This window comes from Maniola hyperantus, chromosome 6 (genome assembly GCF_902806685.2).
Source record: "Maniola hyperantus chromosome 6, iAphHyp1.2, whole genome shotgun sequence".
NCBI lineage: Eukaryota > Metazoa > Arthropoda > Insecta > Lepidoptera > Nymphalidae > Maniola > Maniola hyperantus.
Window position 1 is genome coordinate 13,069,147 of NC_048541.1, and position 23,891 is coordinate 13,093,037.

The following is a 23,891-nucleotide window of genomic DNA, read 5'->3' on the forward strand; positions in this document are numbered from 1 at the left end:
TTAAATATTAGAGCCATTCCATTTAAATAACATCATGATATATCCTAATAATATATTATTGTACAGCATAAATGTGTCTGCATCTTGTAGCTATATTTAGCACCAGGTAACTAAATATAGCTAGTCCATGGCCTATAAATGGTTTTTATTATTCTTTCTCTATTTGGAAACAGGGACGGCTTTCCCAATTTCTTATTCAGTTAAAATTAAATAAAACTTACTCGACTTTCGACATTGACATTTTCAATATATTCCGTAAAATTGAGGAGATTTTATTTGCTGGCAGCCTTTGTTCTACAACTACACCCCCCTGTCAATGTCATTCAAGTGCCAAAAGCGCCTTGTATGCACTATGTCGTACTATCATAGATATACTATGCATTTCGATTCAAAGTTCAAATTCAAACGGACTAACAACTTAATGAAAACAAACTTAAGAAACAGACTTTTCAATTAAACACTAACTGGCCTACTTTTTACAAAAATTAAATATAAAAAACAGCGACCTTTGCAAGAATTTTTTAACAAATATGAGTATGAGTTTCATTTGCGTGAGGGTGAAATTGATGAAAATGAATAAATTGTATGACAAAACACTACCTTACTCTCTTCATTTTACCCAGAAAAAAAGTACGTAGATCTACGAACTTTTCATCCGAAATTTTTACTAAATCTACGTCTTTTTCTAATGTAGTCTACGCCTTTTTCAAAATCCGAGTTGGCAACACTGGTTTGACATCAAATTGTTTTGTCTCTTTCTTTTGAATTTTATCCAGAGGAAATATGGTTGGTGTTTTTATTCGCGGTTTTATCTCATGTTATTCTATGAATCCCTAAATAAAATCCTATAAGTACACTCGCTGTGCGTTTTAATAGTGTTTAGTGCGATGCGTATAGCAATATTTTCGGAAATTACATCTTGCAAAATGATAACCTATTTGTTATTCTTCAGGCCACCTCAAAGAAGAGGACCAGAAAGCTAAGGGGGCACGTAAGCCATGGGCATGGTCGTATCGGTAAGAGTTTTTAGTATTTCTATTAATTTATTAGTGAAATGAAGTTAAATATCCGTCAAACAAACATGTTTACAAGTTACAACATAGGTTAGTTTGTACTAACAGTTTGTAGATAGACATTAATTTAGCTATTAAACTATGATTAATGTATTCAAGGTAAACACCGTAAGCACCCTGGAGGTCGCGGTAACGCTGGTGGTGAGCACCATCACAGAATTAACATGGACAAATACCACCCTGGATACTTTGGCAAGGTACCTACACGTTTTTTATATGATGGATTAATAACCCAGAATATCTGAATTTATTTGTGCTTATGTTTCAATCTGCCTCTATCACATTAACATAAAGGCGGAAATTTGTATGTATTTAAATACACACAGTATTTATTCCTTTACGATAAAACTACTGAATGGGCATTAATAAATTATTATATAATTATTATTATTATATCATTAATAATTATTATTGCGGACAGAACCGGGATCATTGCTTCTTCTGTTCCATGTTTTCCATTTGCTGGTTCACTTTGCCAAGTAACGCTTAGAAGGTTCTGTTCAAATATTTTTTAAGTGTACAAACTTTTTCACTGCGGGTAACGCTGTGGAGCTAGTCTATAAGTGGCCAGTGAGATTTTCGTTTGTCTATTTTGTAGTAATCATTTGGATCTATTTATGTTTTACTAGGCCAGCATTTGTCACTAAGTGATGAATTTGGAAAACCAAATACAAGTTTAATATAATTTTTTATAGAATATACACACTAAAATCACTTGTCTATTTCAGTTGGGTATGAGAAACTACCATTTAAGAAGAAACAAGGACTTCTGCCCAGTTCTGAACCTGGACAAGCTCTGGACATTGGTCTCAGAACAGACCAGACTAAAATACGCCAGCGCCACAGATGGGAAGGTGCCAGTTATTAACATTGTCAAAGCTGTAAGTATATTGTATTACTTATTTATAAATTGAAATGCAAATTTAATTAATTGAGTATAAATCTTGAGTAGGCTAATTTAATTTCTGGCTTAAAATTCAAATTCTCTTCTGGTTACTGCTACGTCACTCATAATAAATGAGTATCCATCCATCCCAATGATATTAAAAACTAGATAATGCCCACGACTTTGTCAATGTGGATTTCGGTTTTTTAAAGGATTACTGTAGGAACGCTTTGGATTTTCCAGGTTAAAAAGTAGCCTATGTCCTTCTCTGGGATACAAGCTATGCTTGTAACAAATTTCATTGAAGAATCTGTTAAATGGAAGGGTAGTGAAAAGCCAGCAGACTGACAGACACACTTTCGCATTTATAATATTAGTATTGATGTGAAAGTTTAGATGTTTCTATTCCTCCACTCCATAAAGGCTGAACCGATTTGGCTGTTTGGAACGGAGATAGCTTATACCTTCAATTTACACATGGGCTACTTTTCATCCCAGAAAATCAGAGTTCCTGCTGGCTTTTCAAAAACCTATATCCACAGAAGTTACAGGCATCTTTTACTTCATTTATAAAGTAGATAGGCATGAATTAGACCTAGACTTCAGGTATATTTAGGGTTACATACCATAAAAGGACAAAAGGATTGTTATGTGTCTTTCAAGTAACCTATAGGGTACTTTCTGTTGACCTGGGATCATGAAGTTTAGCAGTTAGCCTGATCTTATAGCATGAGTAAAGGGCAAAATCTGACAAACTTGGATTTGTGAATCCAAAAAGGATAGATTTTTGTTTTCGAAATAATTAGTTGACTAAATCACATCAAGATGGCGCTGAACGGAATAAACAGCTTCCAAAATTTCTAGTAGCAGATATTTATTTGATCAATGTAATTTTTTAAAGTAATTTATTCTTATCTTGGTACACTTTAAAACAATTATTGTTTTTTCCACTACAGGGCTACTACAAATTGCTGGGCAAGGGCAAATTACCCGAACAGCCTGTAATTGTTAAAGCAAAGTTCTTCTCGAAGACTGCTGAAAAGAAGATCAAGGAAGTTGGTGGCGTCTGTGTGCTGTCAGCGTAAATTAGGTTTAATAAAATTATATAAAAAGTGACTTCTTTTTTCATGGTTTTCTGGTCCCCTGCTTTCATACATGACGGAAAAAACGTTATCTGTGCGTGTCACTCTTTCCCTCTAACCACACCTCACCCAATGAATTTGGTTGAGATACCTACAAGATTTAGTCAAAAACGAAAAGTAAAAATTTCTAATAGATGTTTGGAATTATGCCTATTTCTAGCAAAACATTTTTTTACACAAACTAAGTACATTTGAAATGATTATGAAGTAAAGTGTCGCATGAAGTCCATGAAGTTGTTAATTTCCCAATTTTTTTTTCTTATAATAGTTTATTTACGAAGCGACGATTCGTACCGTATATGTATATCCCTTGAATAATCCCATTAATATTAAGGTGCATAAATAAAACTCTGGTAAAAATAGCATATTTCTGTCTATAATATATTAGGTAAAAAAAATACAGTTGAAAGTATAATAGTAATAATACTAAACTTTAAATAAAACGTCATCGAAATTGCATTTTCATGGTACTTATATACCTAATGATTTTTCTTTTAAAAATAATGACTAAATAATTGAATAAGAAAAATCACAATAAATGCTACAAATGGCATATCACTTCAAAAGTATGTAATTCTTTCGATTTTTAGCTTTCCTGAAAAAAATTTCATTGTACCTAAGTACAACGAAATATTATACTTTTGTCACCTATAAGCTTCAAATAAGCAAAACTAAGCTAACTGTAGGTATGTAAGTACAAAGTAATGATTACATAAATTGTTCATCTAATTTTACTTCTGTGATTCGAGGAAATATTAATTATTAGATTACTAGCAGATCAGTCGTTAACAAATCCTTAAATTAGTTAGAATACTATGTATAAATTGTTACAGTATGTGTAGGCCTGATAGGCTGGTGTGGGGGTCTTATAGTTGCCAGTTCTGTTCGTATTTGTGGAGGCTCAGTGGGCGCTGGAATCTGTACAGTTTCTTGGGGCCGAGCCTGCTTGGCCTTCTTTCTTGCAGCATCACTTTCTGCATAGTACATTCCAAGCCTCGTTTTGATTGCAGCTAGAGCAGCACCGTTGATCTCATCGTGAAATATGTTGGTGTATCTCCATTGTTTGACAAGTGGGCCCTTTTTTCTTTCCTTCTTTATTTTCTTGAGATCTTTCTCGCTTGAATCATCTTCTAGTTCTGGGCTGTGATTGTAAGGGGCATTGGCGATAGCCAGTGCATTGTTATCAGTGTGGTGGGGTTCAGACTTTGTCTGCAACAATATAAAAGCTGTTGGTTGGGTAGTTCTAGTCACGGTGGACTGTAGGATGATACCCATACCTTGAGGCCCATTTTGTGTTGGATAAAAATTTGTAGAATTAGTAGTGGCTAGTGCCGTTTGATACTGGTTCTCAAAGTAGTTCTCTGCTAAGTTAACGAGATGTCCACTGCCTGGGTATGCAATGGGAGTGAAGGTCTCCTGTGGGGGTGGATTCTGTATTTGCTGAGTTGGTTCAGTTTGCAAAGCTATATCTGTACTGCGTTTGGATTTAGGCATTGTAGCTGTTATGTTGTCTGGGTCGTAAGTCTTTATGTAATCCTTCCACATTTTGGAAATATTTATTTCTAGCCCAGCAATTTTATCCAGCCGAATAAAGTCCTTCAGTCTATGAGTGTGAACAATGGAGTAGATATGGTTTTTGATTTGATCAATCACACCATTCGGGAGACGCACTTCCCCAGATCTTCTATGACTGTTCTTCCCTCTATTATCACTTGGAAACATTACTCCATCGTCCATCTTTTTACACAATACTCTTACTTTTCTCTCTGTTATTGCATGAATATTTTTGAAGGCAGTCTGGCACACTTGGGTCTCTCGTCCTTTGACTCTTACGAAGTATTCGAAGGTGCAAGTTCGGCGGCTGCTAGATTTAACCCTTTTTCGCTTGACGTCGACTTGACGCATGAGGCCAAATAGATAGGCATTCTGCTCGTCGTGTGTTTTCATGGAATAGAAGCCTTGAAATGTTTTCATTCGCACGTCTAGAGGGACTTTTTTGAAACATTGTCGGCGGCAGTTGCAATCGGGTCCCGGTTGTTTTGGTGGAACAACTTTCCCGTTTGCGTTGATATATTCTAGTCCAGCTATTCGAAGTCGTTTTTGCTTTTGTTTGTGCCATTCTAGAAATGAAATTTGTAAAACAAAAACTTTAGTTAGGTATAATATTGGGTAATAAAATATTTCTGAATGTAGATCACAGATTTCGATCTTTATTCTAATTACAACGTACATACGTAACGTATGTATACATAGAACATTGGACATAGGTACCTATTTAATTTACCTACGTTTAATGTGAACTTTTGATTAAAAGGAAAATTAAATTCTTTAAAAACAAAGCGTTCAAAACAATCTGTAAACTGTTGGTAATTTGACTTGCGTATCAAAAAGTAGTAAGAGTCAAAATTGTCTCAAAGGTTTAGATATTTATTACTGTGAATAGAAGGATGGCTATTGATTAATACTATTTGATAGTGTCCGAAATCAATAAGTAATAAATCGTAAATTCACCTTCTGGGTTTCGTGTACGCCTTTTCACAATTTTGCCATTTTTAGTTAACTTTACTTTTCGGTCCTCACTTGAGACATCCGCCATTTTAAAATCAAATCATAGGCGAATGCATAGAGCACAGAGAAATGTTTTCCTTTTTCACGTAGTGCTCCATTATGATTTGTTTATCCTTCTAGAAAAATAGGTACATATATTTATACATAGAACTCAAATAAATTGAATTCTTGAATATTAATAAGAAAATGATATCTAAAAAAAAGAAAAGTCGTCTGATTCAATGTGTCGCGTGCTGCATGCCATTCCTTATTTTTTGCTTGATGAGTTATTTGGCTGGAAAGACTGGTATCCAGGGTCGTACAAAAATAAAAGCTTCTTTTTTTTTTTTTTTTTTAATACAATAAAACTTAAAGCTAGCCTTATCTAATTACTATATAAATCATGACCGCGTGGAATGGTGCCAAGAATACTGGCTGCATTTCCGCGCTGGACAGCCAGGCTGATCCGCTGCGCAAAAAATGAGCCAGCCCTTCTGTCACCAGTTGAGGCTATTAATCGCGGTGAAATGTCTCGTAAAAAATTTTTAGCACTAAGACTCCATGGCCCCAGGGTCTCCACGGCAAACGGCACAAAAATGTAACTCTCTATAAGAGAGGCATACTTGCGCCGCTTGCCGTTTTCAGCTGTTTCTGCTGCGGCTCCCGGTCTTGATGCTGTCTTCCTGATATGACACGGGGCCAATGTGTCAACGCAAGTTGCGTCCCACATTAGCGCCCGTCCCCGTTCCCAGGGAACCAGCGTCAATCCATCAGGTCTCTTGCCATCATCCCGACTAATCCCTGCCGGCTCAATGAGCGCAGGAATATTTATGGTGGCAAGAGCTCTTTTAATTGTATCGTTAAGAGAGCCATGCCTAAACAGCCTACCGGAGCTCCTTTGGCAAGAGAGTCCGTGGATTCCAAATTTATCAACCTCTTTTCCACACGGACATCTGTGCTGATGGCACAGTGGTGTTCCCAATCTGAGACCTAGAGCCACACGAAAACTTTCGTTATCTAAAAGTGTGCCGAGATTTTTTGATGGCAAGGCATGCAGCCAATACCCAGATTCCTTTTCGGATAATGCTAGAAGCCTGGCACGATCTCTGTCACTTGTAAGATTTTGAACCAAATTCGTATGTGTCAGTTGAACCAATGGCAAATCCCAAAGTTTTTGTGTAGTACGTTCCTTCGGGATGTCGACATTGGGACATCTGACCTTCCAACTCTCTAGGGCCTCTGTGGCATAGGTCAATGATGAATTGGATTTGAGAATTTGAGAGCTAAGCTCTTTTATACTATGCACAGAGGACAGAAAAGCCGGAAGAGCTACACTGGAAATTTTCCTCACGCCGATGCCACCGTACTTGACCGGTAAAGTTGCTTGGTTCCAGGAGTGCTCATCAAAAGTTAAATTTAGAATTTGTTCTAGTGTACTTTTAAGGGTGGCATCCATGTTATCGAGTAGTCCATGAAATTTCCAAATTGGGCTCGCGCGGAGAATGTAAATTAATTTAGGTACAAAAAGGCAATATTTTAGGATCGAAAATGCAATGTGAGAATTTAGAGTGCCCAATTTGTCGGTATTAGCCGAAAATGTTCTGACTTTTTGATCCAAGAGTGGTTGTATGGATTCATTATAAAGAGGAGCACCGAGAAGGCAAAGTGAACGTTTATCAAGTATTTTAATATTAGGTGAAATTTCATTGAATAATTCAGAGGCCAATAGAATTCTTTCTTGCGACAGTTTTTCTGTAAAAAACAATTCGCATTTCGAAAAATTAAGTTCTAAACCAATTTTCCCAAACTGTTGCTTAATATGATTAAGATCTTTTAGAACGTCATCCACGTTGCCCCCAATGGTTCCATCATCAAGATACCATATGTTAAATTTAGATGTTAAATTTGAGATATGGTTATGGATCCCTAAGCTGAACAGGGCCGGACCTAAAGGATCCCCCTGCTGAACGCCTATAGAAGACTTAATATCGCTATCTCCAAAGAATAATTTAGAAGCAGAGCTGTAACATTGCCAAAGCTTCTTGTCAAATGTCATTTTCAACGTGACGTTTGTTTCTTGACAGTGTTGCCAATTTAAAGACTTTGTTGCTTTGTCGCTAGATCTAGCGATATTTTGAAAATGCTAGCGACTTTTTTCCAACAAAAAATAGTAATTAGATAAGGCTAGCTTTAAGTTTTATTGTATGTAATATTTTCAAGTGACTTTTGAAATGTCTTTGTTGAATTTTTTTTTATCCATGATGACGGTTGGTATAAGTCCCGCAAATTACTACTGCGCGTGGCTGCCATTTTAGTGACGTCAGCACTAGACTGAAGTTTCGAGCTGATGGTAAATTTTTATTTCGGCTTACGTGATAAGGACGTAATTTCGATGTTAATGAGACATGGTCCCAGCACAATAGCAATTTGCGGGGCTTATACAGACTTGTAATAAGTCAATTAATAAGTTATTAGCTACAGACTGCGTTTTCAATTTAGCATCTTAGTCGCTAGCTGTGGTCGCTAGATTTAACGACATTTCAAAGGCACAAGTAACTTTTTACACTTTTAGTAACAAAAACATCTAGTAGGTAATTTTTCTAGTCATTAATTTTTTATTGATTTTCTATTCTGATTTCAACGACTTCTAGTAGGTAATTGTTAACTTTTTCCACATCTGGCGACATCTAGCGACTTTTCGAAGGCATCTTAGCGACGAACGGTTTTAAGAGTTGGCAGCACTGTTTCTTGGTAGCTTTCCAGATTCCAGATATTATACAGGTCTGTACTCTATTACCCTATATATATAGGTATCTACTCTTTGGTACTCTACGTGTACCTGAAGTGAAGACTGCTCTGAAGCATATAGGTAGTAGATAATCTATGCTCTGAAGTGAAGAAGTCAGCAGGCAGAACATATATGTTATTGGTCTGTGAGGCAGAAGGTAGTATCTTTTATTTCTGGTCGGTGGTAGTATCCGTAGTATCCCTATTAATCTGTGGGCAGAACATAGGGCAGAAGCTGACTGAAGCTTTCTAAAAATTCGTTTCGTGGTTTTCATTACAACAAACTTCTAAATTGTATTTTCGGATATAATTACTATCCAGTGTTGCGTGTTGCATCTTTAAGAAGTTTGCAGATTTACTAAGTTTTTTGGGTAAGTTCAACGATAAATTATTATTCTCAAAATATTAGTCATTGAATTATGAGTATGACCCACTGCTGACCAACACTTTCATTTTCAATGTAGTTAATTTCAAGATATCTCAATAGAAAATTGATCAAGATTATTCTGTCTTGATTTTTTATTTACAAGAGCTATTTAAAAGCCACCTGTTTAAATTCGATTATTGTTAATGTTTGTATAATTTCACCATATTATTATAATTTCTGCCAATGAGTCATCTAACAAACCCTTGATTTCATGTTTACTTTCTTACAGATTAAAGTAGAATATGGCTTTCCAATCGCCAATGCCAAGTCGTGAATTTTTATGGGACATATTCAGGAGGTAACTATTTAAATCTATACTTGTAAAATACTTTTCCTAACTGACTGACTGATCTATCAATGCACAAACTAAACCGCTGGGGTTAGAAACTTGAAATTTTAACAGTTTGTTCCTTTCATGATATAGGTACGTACTATAAAAGGATTTTTCAAAAATTAAATCGAAAGAATAAAATGTATCAAAAATGGTATTTATAAATTCTACTCACAATGATTTTTTTTAGAAATCTTACCCTCACTGATTTGCGATTATTTCACTGGAGCAAATCAGAAGTGGATTAGCTAGTTATTACATATATATTTTTTTAAATTTATTATCAAATCAAAATACATACAAATATAAACCTTAAACTAAAAACACAGAAAAAACCTCAGAGGTTTGTCCTCAGCTTGTATGAAATACACAGATGTGACGTCTTAAAATTTGATGTAATTTGACTAATATTTTAGTTAAATTGTTAGTTTTAAATAATTAGTTTAGTTAATAATAATAGCAAACAAGCGTTTTGAATGTTTGATAAAAAGTCACTGATTTGACTAGTAGCCTTCATACCTATTCAAGGACTTGCAGAGCTCTAAGAAGAAAGAAGATCTATTTGCATTAAACAATATTTTGCAGAGTGGACAAAGACAGAAGTGGCTATATATCTTCGGACGAGCTGCAGGTGGCGCTGTCTAACGGCACGTGGAATCCTTTCAACCCTGAAACTGTTAGACTTATGATTGGTGAGGATCACTACCCATAATATCACTTCACTACAGTATACACCAGAAAGTTTTTTTTAAATTTATTATAGGTGCACGTTTTATCATGTTCACACCTGATGGGAAGTGATGATGTGGCCTAAAATGGGACGCGTTTGCCTAGAAGATGCCTATTCACTCGTGTTTTAAAGATACCTGGATTATAATTGGCAGGAAACATCGATCTCGGAAGAGTATTCCAGGCCCTAGCCATGCTTATAAGGAATGATGACGCAACGCGTTTCGTACGCGTAGAATGTAATGTAGCCTTTAGAATGATATTTCGCCTTTGTAGAGCGTTGTCTCTGTCACTCATACCTATATGACGTTTTGTCGGTCTCAATGACAGAGACACTGCAGAGACAAAAAAAAAGATCGACCGACAATACTTTCTGCCGTGTACTGTACCCTTGGTTTGTCCTTCAATTACGCCGCAACGGAGTAATGGATTGACGTGATTTTTTCCTACTTTTATCCTGGAAAATCAAAGAATTCCCACAGGATTTTCAAAAACCTAACCTACGTGGACAAAGTCGCAGGCATCAGCTAGCTACTTATATGTTTCGCACATGAAAACAATCAAAAATCTTGATTTTTAGGGTTACGTACCTTAATGGTACAGACCGACAGATAGACAATGAAGTGATTGTATAAGGGTTCCTTTTGAGGTATACAGCCCTAAATAAGAAGCTGCGACTTCACTCCACTGTTTAGGTATGTGTTAGGCCGTAGATCTTATAATATAATAATGTTTTTGCAGGAATGTTTGACAAGCAAAACAGAGGAGTCATATCATTTGAAGACTTTGGTGCACTTTGGAAATATGTGAGCGATTGGCAAAACTGCTTTAGATCCTTTGACCGTGACAACTCTGGGAACATAGACAAGGTGGAATTAAAGAATGCTCTCACAGCCTTCGGGTACAGATTGTCTGATGAAGTAGTTAACATGATGGTTCAGAAGTTTGATAGATTTGGCCGAGGAACAATTCTGTTTGATGACTTCATCCAATGTTGTGTCACTTTATATGTAAGTATCAAGAATAATTTGCACCTAGTACATTTTTAGTTAGTGAAGCTGTGGTAGCCTAGTGGTTAGGACGTCCGCCTTCCAATCGGAGGTCGGGGGTTCGATCCCGGGCACCTCTAACTTTTCGGAGTTATGTACGTTTTTAAGTAATTAAAATATCACTTGCTTTAACGGTGAAGGAAAACATCGTGAGGAAACCTGCATGCCTGAGAGTTCTCCATAATGTTCTCAAAGGTGTGTGAAGTCTACCAATCCGCACATGGCCAGCGTGGTAGACTACGGCCAAAACCCTTCTCAGTCTGAGAGGACACCCGTGCCCTGTAGTGAGCCGGCGATAGGTTGATCATGATGATGATGATGTTTAATGCAATAATGTTTGTTTTTTGCAGACTTTAACGTCTTCATTCCGTCAGTATGACACCGACCAAGATGGCGTCATCACGATACATTACGAACAATTCCTCAAAATGGTGTTTGGATTAAAGGTATAAATATACTAATGGGACTTGAGGATAAGTTGAGCATTTCATTCATGTTACGAGAAATCTAACTTTGGTACTGATTTTAAAAGGTTTATATAAATCACTAGCTCATTTCCGCGATTTCATTTGCGTGGATTTGTTTTTTTTTATCTGGTTGGAATTTCTCCGAATCCTTCCTTAGTGCGCCCCTGGGGTACTCAAGAAATATGATGTCTTCCAAAGAATGATGGGGTTTGTGTGAAACCTAGACCACACCCCAAGCAAATTGATTTAATTACCGAACTACTACCGAACACCGGCCTGTCTGCACACGATTTGTGTGTATGGGTAATGGCTAAGGTCTGAGCGAAGCCAATCGAGCGGGACAAGGACAACGCCATACGTAAGCATAAGAGCTTCTCGTAATTGTATGGATTAATTGCATAATAATTGAAACCAGTCTTATATTATTGTGAAAAACATGTACAACTAATTAATAACATGTAAAAATTTAATTTTTTTAATAATAAAACTATAAGCCTAACAAAGTATATACAATTGGGGAAAATCACAAAACAAAATTACATTCCAATTTTCAATTACATATTTCTATGAGTACAGTACCAAGGTTAGATTTGTTTTTCTATTGTGTCTTGATTGTCATCGAGTGAGATTTCTTTATTAAAGACAGTTTTCGCTTTATATATTAAAAATGTTACATGTAAAATGTTTAATGTACCTACTAACCCCTGAATACTGACAAGCATCTTAAAAGTTAAGAGACCTCTATGTTTCATTTGATACGTTTTTGACATTTTATTTATATAGCAAATGTCAAAAAACTGCCTTTTAATATTTACGAAGCTATTTCAGTATTCCGCCATCGTTAGTGTTGTTATAATAATAAGGATGTTTCCATATTATCTGAACCCATTTCAGAATTGGATTCACGATATCGGTATTAGCCCCCCTGTTATGTTGACTAGCGATCGCCGCTGTCAACATGATGGTTTTATATAAAAGTTGCGACTCTTGCGCGAGACTCACTAACAGCCGTACTCAGAGTCGCTTACTTAAGGCATTCCTTATACGTACTAGTTAATGCCTTAAGTAACGATTAGGCGACTCTGAGTATGGCTGTTAATGTCAAAAAAGGGTGCCTGTACAATTTAAAGATGACGTGAAAAAATTATCACTGATTCAATAAAAATCAATGATTAAAGATAAATAAGAGAATCTGCCTGAATTATATATTTTTTTAACAAAGAAATATGCTGATCCGACATTTTTATTTTTGCCTTTTTTACTCAGTCATGTAATGTCAGTAAACGTCATTTTGTCGTCAGATATAACTTGTCGATGGGCGGAGTTTAGCGTTATGGTTATTTCTATTTTAGCGTGAACAAAGTACATACATTAAACCATCTTATTTTCATTAGTCATTGGTAAAAATTAATGCTTTAAATTGCTGGATTGGACAGGCACCCTTATACCTATTTGATCAGAATCTTTTGCTAATATTGGGTTGGATAATGTGGACTTGATGTTTCACTTTACATAATATGTTACAGAATTACAATACAATTGAATATATTTAATGTTGCTTGCGCTTTTGGAAAGTGTTTGGTTCTTGTTAAGCCAACTGATCTTTATTGAGGTCTGTCATATAAAATAGCAGATCTTAAGATAGGTACCTACTTGATTTTTTGTCGCCATATAAAGGATCTGTCATATTTATACGAGAATCGATACATTTTATGTATAGTAGTCGTATAAAATCTACTATAATAAGCGAAAAAGTTGCAAGTATATTTTGAAACTTTCGTTGACATATTTGTCTATATTCAAAACGCACATACATATTCGAATGTACGGATTATATATTATAAAATATATAGACTTTAAGCAGATTATCAGTTAAATAAGTAATAAGCAGGTATAGGTAACTGGTAAAGGTTTTATGTTATGTGTCTAACCGCGAATTTCTCTCTTCCGTCCAGTGTTGGCCGTAAACATCGGTCTGCAAGCATCGCAAAGGTTTGCCCTCTTGATACCAATTATACATCAATAAATCTGTCTGTCGTATTTCGATCTGCGAGTCGCTTGGTCACTAGGGTAAAAAAATCTACGTGAAAAATGATAAAAAAAATTAAGTTAAAATGGCTTATAAAGCAGTGATCTGAATAGGTAGTGCAAGTTGGTGAACTACATTATCATTAATATGGATAAGAGTGCGGGATTGCGGGATTATGATCCCGCGTTTAATAATAATAAGATTTATATTTCAGGCATATAGCCAAAATAAAAAACAAAAACTAAACATATTTATGTTCAAAAGAAATGTATGATTTCATATTTATGTTTAAAAGAAATATTTATTTTGCCCATAAAACAAGCTACGGTAAAATAATCAGGTTACTGAAAATCAATAAGCATGCACTGAACCAAGGAATAGAAATGAACTTTACCTTAGGGAAACTTATATATTCGGGATTTATTATGTCTTTCTTATATTCCTACAAATCTTCATTAAGCTTTTCACCAGCGCTCCGCGTTTGTGTAATTGTAATACCAGAATATTAGTACTTAATGGCATGTCAATATTAAGATAATATCTATTCATGAAATCCCATCTCAAATTTGCACTATCTATTTTGATCTCTGTTTATAAATAAGGCTCGCGACTGTAAACAGATTGAAAAACGATGCTTCTAACGACCGAAATTAATAATCGCTAAGTTAGCAACATTTGTTATTTTTTGTCAAAAATCAGCATACAATTCTTGACAAATAACAACGTTGCCAAATAACTTATCGACAGATTACAGATGGGTTTAATTATTATTGATTTCGGTCATGAGTCTGCATTGGGTTCTAGTTTTGTTCTAAATGGTATTTTAAAGCCATTTCCAGAGTAATTTTAAAACTGATTTAATGAATGTTTTTTATTCATTTTACTAATTGACTGTGTTATTACTTAATGATTTTCTAGCAAATATTTTATCATTAAAGAATTTTTAAAAATTATTTTGAACTAGACCCAATTGCCACAAATTTCAAAATACATACATACATTGAAGTAGCTAAACATAATTAATTGTACCTATTCTTTTTTATCTTGCATTTATTACTGTTATGTATATTGAACTTCGCTCTTCATTATTGTAAATATTGAAAATGAAGGCGGATTGATTTTATGTTTACTTGAAAGTAAGCTGTCAAAAATGTTAACGACCAACTGATCCGCTCAGCTTCGTCCAGGTGGAAAATGTATACCTATACACAATTATATTATACTAGCTGACCCGGCGAACTTCGTACCACCTAATAGTCGATTCTTTATTTTTTTTAATACTTTAAATTTTTCTCTCCGTAAGAAACATCCTCGTACTTCAAGGAATATTATGGGAATATTATAAAAAAGAATTAGCGAAATCGGTTCAGCTGTTCTCGAGATTTACGATCAGCAACACATTCAGCGATTCATTTTTATATATAGAGATTAAATATACTTTATGTATAGGCTATGCCCATCTGGAATAATATACCGTTCAAATGGTAAAAGAATTTTCGGATAAATGGTTTTAGAGATTACTTCCTACATCCAAACGTACAAAACTTTTCATAATACATATTCGTGTAGATTAAAATTAGTAAAGTATGGTATGTGACATACAATTGGAATAAAACATTGTGATCGTCATAATCATTCTAATTGGGTGTCCTAAATAGCCCAATTTGTAAAAAGCTGGTTCTAATCCCACCTGTTGAACTTCTCTTACTATAAGCTTAACACTAAATTGGAATATTGTTTCACACAGTTTTGACAGATTACATCGAAAGGTACAGTGCGATAAGGCTCTCTTGGCACTTGAATGACATTGATAGGGGGGCGCTGTTGGAGAACAAAGGCTTAAAATATTCAAACAAGAACAAAGGGGACACTTGACGGCAACGTTAGTTCCGATTTTCGCCACGCGCCGAGATAGCCTTGTCGCACTGTATTGTCCGTTCATTGTAACTTGACGCGTGAGTAATATTATGTTGGCATTATTGCTTTGTTTGCTTTATTCCTGAACTTAGGGTTTATAGTGAGTACAGTCAAAGTACGGGTTCAGCTTTAAACGTAGATAGAATAATAGGTAGATGTAAGTACTGTGTAACCGCGTATGAGATAGCGATAGCACGACGTAACGATGAATTCATAACACGACAATTATTACCATTGTTTAGTAGTCAATATTTGTATTAACCGATCAACAATATTATTAAAGTATTAAACGTTTTTTATGTGAAAACAAGTAAATAACTCATGAGAAATACAATTACGCCACGAATTTTCAAAGTTTGTTTTGCAACTTCTTGTATGTATTCTTGAAAAAAAAAACCAGTTACACGATGAGGGACAAAAAATAGGTTAGCTGCGTCTCTGTTTATCACATTAGTAACTTTATATGTGCTCTCTTTTTAGTGCGAATGAGAAAGCAAACGGTCCTACCTTTATTACTCTATCTACGGCTTTAAAATAAGGACTAAAATTATATTTTTGACAAAAAGTTAAAATGGCGCGTGAGGAGTTACATTTTATGCGTTATATTATTGTGATTTACAATGGTGCCAACATAATATTACTCACGCGTGAAGTTACAATGAACGGACAATAAATCAGCCTTCATTGACGGTGTCATTTCTATAGAATTTATTTTATTTTTATTTGCATGGTGATTGTTAGAGATTTGTACTATTTTTTCTTCATTAAAAGATCATAATTATTATACACTTTTAAATGTAGCTTTATACCTACTTACATTTTTTAATAAATAAAAATTATTATGGTCAAATTTTGCCAAATATATTATGATGATTGTAAGTTATACATATATTAATAATATTATAAATGATTCGATATTAGATAAGATATAAATTATTATATTATTCAGTCGAAAAATTGTCATGTACAGTCCGCGACAGGTCGAGATTGCAATCGGGGTATGAGGCGGGGGATCGTCCCGCACATCCGCACGTCATCCGCGCTACCCTGCACCGGATTAGCGCGGGGGCTGTGCGGGTATGCGAGGCGTCCCCGCCCCGATTGCCATCTCGACCCCTCGCTTACTAATACCTAAACGATTTAAGAAGTTTCTGTTTATTATTATTACAGTACTACCACTTTTATAAGTCGCATCGGCAAAATTCGTTTTCACAGAAAAGGGCAATCTAACGCCAACTAAAACCGAATGGACACCAATGAAATAAAGACTTTATTGCTTGGCATTAAGACTAAACACATGACCAATAGAGACACGTGCTATCGCGTTCATGATTCGCGCGTACAAAATATGGCGCATAGGCAACAACCAATAGCGGACGGACGCAAGACCTACGCGTGATATCATTGGCTATTTTCGCAGCATTCAAAAATAACATCCGCGTTAAGTTATAAATGAGTGGTAGTACCTACTGTAATTTATTACCTAGATTATTACAAAAACAAAAATGTGTATAATATTAAATTTGTTGCTCAAATAAACCTGAGCTCAAAGAAAATTGACCTTTTTAAGAATACCTACTATTAAAACGATTCACAAATAAAATGTAAGGCTTAAAACTTAAGGCTCTACTTGAAAATATTTTGTACCTACTTCATGCCAAAAGCTTATTGTTTTTTCTGTGTAGAAAGAATGGGAGTCTGATGTTTTGTTTTATTAATTTTACTCATTGTCTTTAAATATATAAAAGAACAAATCAGTGCCTTTTGATTTCTCCATCGAGTAGTTAAGTCCCTCAGTAATTTGTATAAATCTTTTTAGCTAAGGGGCTATGCAACGTTGATGCAGATCGATACTGGGTGGGTGCCAGGCTGACGTTTTCTTCCTTTTGCTAAAAAGCTCTGCCTATATAAGTCAATGGGCAAACCTCAAAATGTATTTTCTATTCTTAAAAAATTTGCAATATAGTACCGTTGTCCATCCGACCGTCAGCGGGCTGCATCTCGTAAACCGTAATGGGTAGAGAATTGAAATTTTCTGTTGCCGTTATTACAACAAATATTTAATAGAAATTTCAAAATGCCCATGAAAATCAGTTTTATTTCTTGTACGAAACCCTTCGTGTGCGAGTCCGACTCGCACTTGACCGATTTTGTTATTTTAAATCAAACGAATATGAAACTGGACAATGAGTCGTGGTTACAACCTTTGTGCTGGTAAAGGTCCAAAATTAACGATTATCACAGATTTTACCACTAAGGCCACTAAGTTTTACTTACGTAGGTAAGCACTAAATAATAGCTTGCATGATTAACTTACGACACTAATGTAAACACTCTATTAGACGTGTCATTTATCTTAGTAAATCCGTTGTCAATTAATTACGTAAGTAATAATTACAGCTGTAATCACCTAAGACTTGGTGAATCCTAGAATTTACTGCCGTAGTCCAGGCTCTTACACTAACAATCAGTATAAGGTAAAAAATAAAACATTTAGTTATTCAATAATATATTATTTTATATGATTTATAAACGTAAATTAACACTATAAAAGCAAATATTAAGTTCTTTTGTATTTTATTTTCCAAGCACCAATTTTGTATCTTAGCCAAATGAGGCCCAAGTCGCAGCCCATTTGGATCCAGGATATGATTGGAGTCACCTTGGAGCCTTCGATTTCAGTCCATCTGATTGGAATCTCAGCGATTGGAATGTTCAGTTTTTGTGCTATGTACAATAGTTCTACGTCGAATGCCCTGAAAAGAAATAATAACATGATGAGTACAGAGAGATACAGTAGTTTGAGTTGTTATCAAGAAAGTCGCCGCATCTCGCTCTACTGGTTTGCGTTCTTCTAACGCTGCGAGGTCGCCATTCGAGCACCTTGGGACCCCAATGTTTATCGGTTTTTAGGGTTCCGTAACTCAAAAGGAAAAAGGAACCCTTATAGGATCACTTTGTTGTCTGTCTGTCTGTCTGTCTGTCAAGGAACCTATAGGGTACTTCCCATTGACCTAGAATCATGAAATTTGGCAAAAAGGTAGGTCTTATAGCAGTTATAGCCGATATGAGGGGAAAAATCTGAAAAACAGTGTGTTAAATCACAAGAAAAAAATTAAAATGTGTTCATGAACAAATATTGCTATTTTCAACCTTCAAAGTAAGATGTGACCCAAGTGTGGTATCATATGAAAGGGCTTTACTTGTACATTCTAAAACAGATTTTGATTTATTTTTAGGCATAATAGTTTTTGATTTATCGTGCAAAATGTCGATAAAATACGATTGTAGTACGGAACCCTCAGTGCGTGAGTCTGCCTAGCCCACTATCACTTCAGCTTCCTAATCCATTTCTCATTTCCAATTTGATCACGAAGACAAACTCTAAGCATAGCTCTCTCCATGACTGTTGCGTGACTGAAAATCCTTATGAGGCCCGTAGTTAGCGTCAATAAGACAATACTAACCACCTATTCACATGCAAGCTCTGGAAGCACATATCAGCCGTGCGTCGAGTAAACAGCTTGAACCCACACTGAGTATCTTTAATGCCCTGCACGGTGAACACCCACACGAGGAAGTGGAAGCCGTACATCAATATATTCCTGGAATATAAAATACATGTATATTAATAATACTCACTACTATTATAAAAGCAAAAGTGTCTATTTATTACCTTTTTAGGGCTCAACCCTTAAACCAATCTTGGTAATGAACATAATATAATACTTTTTAACCGACTTCAAAAAAAGGAGGAGGTTCTCAATTCGTCGGAATCTTTTTTTTTTTTTTTTTTTATGTATGTTCCCCGATTACTCAAAAACGCCAGGACCGATTTTGAAAATTCTTTTTTTGTTTAAAAGGGTATACTTCAAAGTTGGTCCCATTTCAATTTGGTGAAGATCTGATGAACATCTTCGAAGATAGATACTGGAACTCCTCAACGGATAAGAGTAAATTGTTCGCGATCAGTGTAATAGCTTAGTAAACAGTAGATTTTTAACCAGTCATAGCATAATTCCATGGGGCCACTAAAAATTGTGAAATAAAATTTTTTTACAAAAAAAATAAAAACCGACTTCGTTACATAAACACTAAAAATTGAAAAATAATTTTATTTATTACCGAATATATTATGTATACAAGAGTTAATATAGTTCCATAATAATATTTTTTGGGGTCGGTGCCATTGTGGAGTCCCATAAAAATATGAAGTCCAGACGATTCGCGCAGCTAAAGCTAATTGGCACCGGCACCAAAAAGTATTATTATGGAACTATATTAACTCTTGTATACATAATATATTCGGTAATAAATTAAATTATTTTTCAATTTTTAGTGTTTATGTAACGAAGTCGGTTTTTATTTTTTTTGGAAATTTTTTTTATGTTGGGAAATCATAGTTTCTATGGAATTTCAAAAAAGCTAAGTCAGCCCTTAAGTTAATCATAGTAGCTGGAGGTGCAGATGAGAAAATAAGCACACCACACCTGTACTACCACAAAATTACAATTTTAGAGTTTTTAAAGTTGAATGTACCTGCAGATATTAGGGCGTGATTTATACGTAAGGGTGAGGCCAAACGAGCGTAATTTTGTGAGTTGTCAGTCGCGTAATTTCGGTCGCGTAATGTCTGTTGCATTCGGTTTCATACAAAAGTCCAGTTCGTGTCACACGGCGACGCAAAATGAGTTTGAAACAATGAGAATTTTTCCTAGGTAGAATTTTTGCGACCGAAATTACGCGACTTACAACTAAAAAAATTACGTCCGTTTGGCCTCACCCTAAGTCACAATCTAATTTATATTTACCCTACAGGTGACACTTTTCACTTATGTCTGTATAAACTGAGCCTAAAACTACAACTTTCCATATTATCATGTTATGGATATGGAACAAGTGTGAGAAAGGTGGACTTTTCACACACTTGTTCGAGACAATAGAGAGTGTGCCTCAAAAACATTTCTCTTTACCTAAAAATACTTCTCGTAGCTAAGGATTCCTTTTCCAAATGTGCCCTAGATCCTATGACTATTGCCTCACTGGTACTAGTTTCGTGAGGTTGGGTAACAGGATCATATTTGGTGATTTCCTTGAGGGCAGCTTCTAGTTTAACTAAGTCTTGGAACTTCGACGCTCCGTCTGCATCAGCAAAGAGTATGGTGGCTCCTCTAGAGCTCAAAACACCCTAAAAACATATTTTTATATGAATTTTGTAAACATTACTTTTTGAAAATTCTCACATTTCATGGCGATAACTCAAAAACTAGATATAGGACGACAAAAATGTGTTTCTGGCATAAGCACTTTAGTGATAACATGGTATCAGCAATATACATAAAATTAACAACACTACCATTAAAATATTCAATGTAATTGAAGTGACTGTTGTAATTGCCTTAGTGGTATTGACCTTCAGAGCATAAATTTATTTATTATTACTAGCACTTTTACATACAAAATTTAATAAAGTGGGTAAAAAGGCTATTAACTATAATAATTATTTCTTTTTAAAAAGTTTTTCTTTTTACTTAGTTAATATATTCTTTTTGCCATATAATAATTACAGGACATACATTACATACATAAAAATATATATATTTATTACAAATGTTTTTGTAATAAGCAGTCCTGGCATGTTTCATGGGAATATTTGTAATAGATATTGTATTTCTCCCAAACCACAGATACATACATATCACAAAAAGTTTCATTTGCACAATCACATTTTAGAGCCATGGGATCCAGAAAATAATGAATGATTTAAAGAGCTATATTACTATAACACTGGCAGTTTTGCTATAAAGAAGATTGTTATAGAGTTTCCACTGTATTCAACGTACCAGTCTAACAGCGCCACCCTTGCCTCTATTCTTGATTAACTCCAGACATCTCAGCTTGTCACTGCCATACTTCTCCACATAACTCTCAGCTAACTTCACAGTGTTGTCCTGGCTTCCATCACTCACTATGACAATCTCATACTTGTATGACGAGTGGTCTTTGATTCTATTTTCTAGAAAATCTAAAGCTTCGTCCAACATTGGTGGCACTGAAGAAAGATAAACTAATATGGTAAGTGATGACCAAGCCTCAGGGGAAGTATATCTGCCTAAGAGATGCATATTCAATTTTTTTTTGAAAGTACCAATATTGTACATTAAAAGTACCATCATCATCATCAACCGATAGACGTCTACTGGCTGGACATAAGTCTCTTGTAGGGGCTTCTACACACCAGTCTTGCACCACATGAACCCAGCAATACAGCTGCAACTCATTTGATGTTATCTATGCACCAAGGTACCAGTATTAGAGAAAATAAAAGCTGGGCAGGGCTAAAGAGTAAGCATTTACATAGAAAACTAAATAGTTATCTTATTGGTACAGAAGGCTCACTCCACAAAATATCTAAATATACAAAAGGAAAAGGTGACTGACTGACTGGTCTTTCAAAGCACAGCTCAAACTACTGGACGAATCAGGCTGAAATTTGGCATGCAGATAGCTATTATGACATAGGCATCCGCTAAGAAAGGATTTTTGAAAATTCTACCCCTAATGGGGCAAAATAGGGGTTTGAAATTTGTGTAGTTCATGCGGACGAAGTCGCGAGCATAAGCTAGTCTAAATATATAAAACGAAAAGGTGACTGACTGACTGACTGATCTATCAACGCACAGCTCAAACTACTGGAAGGATCAGGCTAAAATTTGGCATGCAGATAGCTATTATAATGTAGGCATCCGCTAAGAAAGGATTTTTGAAAATTCAACCCCTAAGAGGGTGAAATAGGGGTTTGAAATTTGTGAAGTCCACGCGGACGAAGTCGCGAGCATAAGCTAGTCTTTAAATAAATAGTGACTCTTGTTATAACAAAATCAAGTGCAACACAAGTTTAACAAGCAGCTCTCTATTGCACAAACTCTTATGAGGTTGAAGGGGTTTGTGAACCCCGGCTTCCATCTAGGGCCATGTCTCAAAATGAGATCAGTCTGATATAAGTACCTTTACTTAGAAATCCAACTGAAGTAGGGTGTAGTTTCAGCATTTGACCATAACACAATATGAATATGAAAACACGAAAGTATTTAGTTACTACGTACATCTTTCTTCTTCATTGTAGGCTGGCACAATCACACTTAAATGCACGCTCTGAGGATCCTCAAGTTTTGGAAATTTAGTCCTCGCCTTTGATACAGGATCATTGTAAGTTTCTTCTTCTTTTAATCTTTCTATTACTGGGAATGGTTTCGTTGTTAAATATATTGTTAATGCTATCTGAAATTACACAAAAAATTTAGATAAATAAAGTATTAGTACTTAATATTGAAGACAGCTTGATCAGAAATCCATACAATTTTACTTCGAAATATTTTCAATGAAAACAAATATCAGGTTACGTTATATTTAAAATTTATAAGCACTTACAATAAAAAGTAAAACTGCGGCCGCAACACTGCCAAATATAATAAGAGATGATATAATAGATGAAATATCCATTTTAATTCCAATTAAAACTGATAATACAGGTCCTAAAGTGAAAAACTAAGTTTTTGATAAACTTTTGCTAGCATTTTGTAGCTTTCCTTTTGGTTTTCATAGATTGATAATGATTCTAATAATTACAACATAAGAAACGCGTTAGAGTTTTGATAAATTTTACTGTAATTAATGTGATTTGTATTTAATATTCGTGGATATTATAAAAATTCAGCACAAAAACTTATTTTTTAGCTTACGTGTGCCGGTGACTTTTGGTCTTGACAATGACAGCCGTGAAAGACATGACAAATGACAGTTAACAATGACATTGACAATAGAGTACAGACTAAGTAGAGTTTATGTTTACTAAAAACCATAAAGCAAAATCATCATCATTATCATCAACAACAACCTATAGACGTCCACGGCTGGACATAGGTCTCTTGTAGGGACTTCAACACGCCACGGTCTTGCACCTCCTGAATCCAGCGACGTCCTAAATCATAAATGAGGAGATCTGTAGGAGAACATGAAGAACCGACATAGCTCAGCAGGTGGCGAAATTGAGTGGCACTGGGCAGAGCACATAGTTCGAAAAACCGATTGCCATTTGGGTTGGGTTCCCAAGGTGCTGGTATGGCGACCTCGCACCGGAAAGCGCAGCGTTGGAAGATCGCCACTAAAGCAAAATAGTTATGAAGAATTATCAAAGCAAAATAAGAAGAATAATTTAGTATGTTTATGAATTAAATATTGGATATATTTAATTCATAAACATGCTAAATAAAATGTGAGCTTCGCATATACCTTGGGATCATTCTAATAAATTAGGTATTAGCATACCTACATAACAAATAATAATTATATATGACTGATGTTAAAAAAGAGGTAATTTCTTACGGATTAATAAGAGGGACTTGCAAAATACCAAGCCCTCATGTAGCACGTGTTTAGAAGTTTGCTGATTTGATATATCACCTCTCGATCGGGAAGTGGCCGGATGAGGAAGGTTGAGGACCGGG

General features: G+C 35.2%; 4 protein-coding genes across 6 annotated transcripts; 2 read left to right on the plus strand and 2 right to left on the minus strand.

Moving 5' to 3' along the window:
* The first annotated feature begins 730 nt into the window (after nt 1-730).
* On the plus strand, nt 731-3,075 carry RpL27A (ribosomal protein L27A). Its single transcript, XM_034969697.2, has 5 exons — nt 731-786; nt 953-1,016; nt 1,173-1,270; nt 1,802-1,954; nt 2,916-3,075. The coding sequence occupies exons 1-5, from the start codon at nt 784-786 to the stop codon at nt 3,042-3,044; spliced, it is 447 nt and encodes a 148-aa protein (XP_034825588.1). The 5' UTR covers nt 731-783; the 3' UTR covers nt 3,045-3,075.
* A 384-nt stretch (nt 3,076-3,459) lies between these two features.
* LOC117983207 (uncharacterized) lies at nt 3,460-5,773 on the minus strand. Its single transcript, XM_034969691.2, has 2 exons — nt 5,613-5,773; nt 3,460-5,221 (listed from the first exon to the last, which is right to left on the minus strand). Exons 1-2 carry the CDS (start codon nt 5,695-5,697, stop codon nt 3,915-3,917), a joined length of 1,392 nt encoding a protein of 463 aa, XP_034825582.1. The 5' UTR covers nt 5,698-5,773; the 3' UTR covers nt 3,460-3,914.
* Nucleotides 5,774-8,588: 2,815 nt separating this feature from the next.
* On the plus strand, nt 8,589-17,138 carry Alg-2 (Apoptosis-linked gene-2). Of its 3 annotated transcripts, XM_069499395.1 has the most exons (7): nt 8,589-8,806; nt 9,092-9,160; nt 9,779-9,885; nt 10,664-10,932; nt 11,322-11,417; nt 13,394-13,430; nt 16,555-17,138. In XM_069499395.1, the coding sequence occupies exons 2-6, from the start codon at nt 9,105-9,107 to the stop codon at nt 13,403-13,405; spliced, it is 540 nt and encodes a 179-aa protein (XP_069355496.1). In that variant the 5' UTR covers nt 8,589-8,806; nt 9,092-9,104; the 3' UTR covers nt 13,406-13,430; nt 16,555-17,138. The 3 variants fall into 3 exon arrangements, with proteins under 3 accessions (XP_069355496.1, XP_069355495.1, XP_069355497.1); XM_069499394.1 differs by lacking the exon at nt 16,555-17,138 and having other exon boundaries at nt 8,590-8,806; nt 13,394-14,459; XM_069499396.1 differs by lacking the exons at nt 13,394-13,430; nt 16,555-17,138 and having other exon boundaries at nt 8,591-8,806; nt 11,322-12,456.
* Nucleotides 17,139-17,876: 738 nt separating this feature from the next.
* Nucleotides 17,877-23,159, minus strand: wol (Dolichyl-phosphate beta-glucosyltransferase wollknaeuel). The gene is made up of 6 exons (XM_034969481.2): nt 22,816-23,159; nt 22,491-22,665; nt 21,228-21,436; nt 20,358-20,572; nt 18,852-18,989; nt 17,877-18,140 (listed from the first exon to the last, which is right to left on the minus strand). The coding sequence occupies exons 1-6, from the start codon at nt 22,885-22,887 to the stop codon at nt 17,945-17,947; spliced, it is 1,005 nt and encodes a 334-aa protein (XP_034825372.1). The 5' UTR covers nt 22,888-23,159; the 3' UTR covers nt 17,877-17,944.
* Between the last annotated feature and the right edge of the window lie 732 nt (nt 23,160-23,891).